General features: G+C 41.1%; 1 protein-coding gene across 1 annotated transcript; it reads right to left on the minus strand.

The window, feature by feature from the left end:
- Nucleotides 1–508: 508 nt before the first annotated feature.
- Nucleotides 509–2,016, minus strand: LOC311295035 (uncharacterized protein). The gene is made up of 3 exons (XM_084416212.1): nucleotides 1,897–2,016; nucleotides 1,427–1,709; nucleotides 509–1,288 (listed from the first exon to the last, which is right to left on the minus strand). Exons 1-3 carry the CDS (start codon nucleotides 1,980–1,982, stop codon nucleotides 629–631), a joined length of 1,029 nt encoding a protein of 342 aa, XP_084272338.1. The 5' UTR covers nucleotides 1,983–2,016; the 3' UTR covers nucleotides 509–628.
- Between the last annotated feature and the right edge of the window lie 1,084 nt (nucleotides 2,017–3,100).

A 3,100-nucleotide genomic window follows, 5' to 3' on the forward strand; every position in this document is an offset into this window, starting at 1 on the left:
TGCCTGGAGATAGAACAGGTATCTTTTTAATAACGGTTATAACTTATTTTTCATCTGCTTTTATCCACTATTACAGTTTTTCTCGATTGTTTACACACATTTTCTGAAAGCATGCCTCATATTCTCAGAACTCTACACACAAATCCAAAAACACACACACAATGGGCAAAACCCCTCAATGCTCCTGCAAAATGAAACTTTACATTCAAAACAATGTTATTTCTTCTCAAAATGGTATTTTGTTTTCAAATGACACACACAAACCATCATATGAATAGACATTTATAAGAACCATTTGAACACTGATGTGCTCAATGTAAAACACTATGATGAATGGAAAACACTTCTTCTCCATTCATCATAATGATTTAGGCCTTTTTTTGTTCAGTGTTACACTTACTACAGATAGTACTTACAGTAAGTGTGTTGTAAAATATCTGAGAATATTGTTTTTATACTCAGAACACACAAATACACGGGAACAAATATATTTTATTTTTCCCACAAAAACAATGTACACAGTGTACATCCCAACCAACACAAAGTAGGACATACAGTGGTCTACATACAAAACAACAGAAGAATTTACTGTATACAGTTAAAGTAATAAAAATAAAAAATAAAAACACTATGCTGCATCCTCTCTTCTGTTGCGGTCTGGCCACAGCACCTCATCCACATCACAAGCAATGTTTTCCCTGGCCAAGCAGCGGGGGAAATATCGCCTAGCATGGCGATTCCAGCCATGAAAAGCATCAGCTGCTATATCTCCACATGCGTCCTCCATAGCTTGGAGAAGAGGTATACGCGTTTGTGGATTTCGGTCATAAACTTTCCATCTCCAGGCAGAAAAAAATTCCTCAATAGGATTGAGGAATGGAGAATATGGAGGGAGATAAACAACTAAAAAGCGTGGGTGGGCAGTGAACCAGTTACGAACCAGAGCAGCCCTGTGGAAACTTACGTTGTCCCAAATGACAACGTACCTGAGCTGCTCTGGGCCATCTACCTGATCTGGTGGAATGAGTGTGTTGTGTAGGGTGTCCAGGAATGTGATCAGATGGGCGGTGTTGTAGGGGCCAAGGGTAGCATGGTGATGGATGACGCCGTGATGGGTAATCGCTGCACACATTGTGATGTTCCCTCCGCGCTGGCCAGGGACTTCAACAATGGCACGCTGGCCGATTATATTCCTTCCCCTCTTTCGTCTTTTTGTGAGGTTGAACCCAACCTCATCAATGAAGATGAACTGGTGCTCCACTGCAGCCACCTCTAGCTCAAGGACTCTCTGAAACACACATGACAATATCAGAAATAGACATGGAGTGGTCACTATTGTGAAGCACAATCATTATGATTACAATATTGAAATATGTATAATTTACTGTATACAGTGTTGGGAGTATGCATCAATTGTGGGACTCACTTGCACATAGTTATGTCGCAATTCTTTGACTCTTTCTGAATTGCGTTCAAATGGCACCCTGTAGACCTGCTTCATCCTGAGATGATTTCTGCGCAAGACACGGTCCAGTGTTGATAAGCTTACCCTATCAATATTTTGAAATATGTCATTGTTTTCTATTATCTTTCTTTGTATTTGCCGTAATGTTATGGCGTTGTTTTCTAGGACCATGTTAATGATTTGAGTTTCCTGTTCAGGAGACAGAACACGTTCCCGACCGCCTTGTGTTGGTAATCTTTCAGTTCTGCCAAACAAATAGTAAAATACTGTAAATACAAAGTAGGTATACATTTCCTATATACATGAAGCATACTTTACAGTATTTTTACAGTCCTACAGAACAGTCCACAGGCAATACTGTACTACTGTACTCATTGAGTACTGTATTGATATGTAGTACTGCAATTTTCTAGTGAGAGTAGATTTCTTACCTATTCTCATTTCGGAAAGTCCGGATGATGGATGCCACAGTGTACCTGCTCAAATTTGGCTGTACTCTTTGCCCAGCCTCCCTCATTGTTAGACCATGGTTGACCACATGATCAACCAAAGTGGCTCGGATCTCATCAGAGATTACGGTCCTTGGCCGTCCTCGTCCTCGTCCTCGTCCTCCTCCTCCTCCTCCTCCTCCTCCTCCTCCTCCTCCTCCTCCTCCTCCTCCTCCTCCTCCTCCTCCTCCTCCTCTCACTCCTCTGGCTCTGCCTCTGTTTCCAATGTTGGCATCCATTGCTCCATTGAAGAGCTCACCTGTTGCCCTTTTATGCTAAAGCTTTGATTACTAATTGTAAAACTGCGTGACAGGTGTTTGCCCATGTGAAGAGTCAGTGTGCATATTTGAATGGCAGTGTGTTCCTTGTGAAAACAAGAAATTTTCCGCATGAAAATTGTGCCTAAAGCAGAGAATTGTGTGTAGTGTTTTGAAAAAAGTGTGTTTTAGAACTGCAGTTTGAGTGTAAAGCAGGAATTGTGCTTGTAGTTTAGCAGAATTGGCTCAGGGGGGTGGTGAATGAGTTACATGTTGTGGTCATTGTGTCTCAAGTACCAGAAAATGTGTGTAAACAATCGAGAAAAACTGTAATACAAGCCTGCTGTAGCAGACCCAGTCCGAATGATGAACAAAATATACTGATGAGTTCAGTTAAACAATGGCGGACTCTGTGTCCAGCTCACTCAGGGCGGGTCTATGCTCAAACTGCAGTGTCAATCAACAGTCGTGGGAGGGGCCTGTGCAAAGTGACGCCACATTGCCCCGAATCTGAGAACAGCTCGTTCTGAGACAGTGCTTATGATTTATGGGGATTATAAAAAAGCACTGGGTGGATTTTTATCATAATAGGATAGTGTACACACACTGCCAATTAACACACATTTATGTTAAAACACTGTGTAAAGTGAATTTTGCATAATTGGTTTAATTGGTGCCCTTTAAAGCAAAACTCAAACCCTATCTTTTTTTTTGGCTTTTAAAATGATTTGCGCTGTGTCTGGTTTGGTGTTGTAATGTATGTTCTACATGGTGTTAAATGTTGATGGTATTGTAATGTACAGCACCTTGGTCAACAATTGTTGTTTTTAGCGGTGCTATATAAATAAAAAGTGGGTTGAGTTGAGTTGAATACACAGGCGTTCGAAGCA

The sequence above is a fragment of the Rutilus rutilus genome (genome assembly GCF_951802725.1).
Source record: "Rutilus rutilus genome assembly, chromosome: 8".
In the NCBI taxonomy this organism is placed as follows: domain Eukaryota; kingdom Metazoa; phylum Chordata; class Actinopteri; order Cypriniformes; family Leuciscidae; genus Rutilus; species Rutilus rutilus.

Coding starts and splice junctions, on each gene's coding strand:
- LOC311295035 (XM_084416212.1), bottom strand. CDS start 1,982: ATGAGGGAGGCTGGGCAAAGAGTACAGCCAAATTTGAGCAGGTACACT. Junction 1,710..1,896: donor ACTTTCCGAAATGAGAATAG/GTAAGAAATCTA, acceptor TTTGTTTGGCAG/AACTGAAAGATTACCAACAC. Junction 1,289..1,426: donor TGCGACATAACTATGTGCAA/GTGAGTCCCACA, acceptor TGTGTGTTTCAG/AGAGTCCTTGAGCTAGAGGT.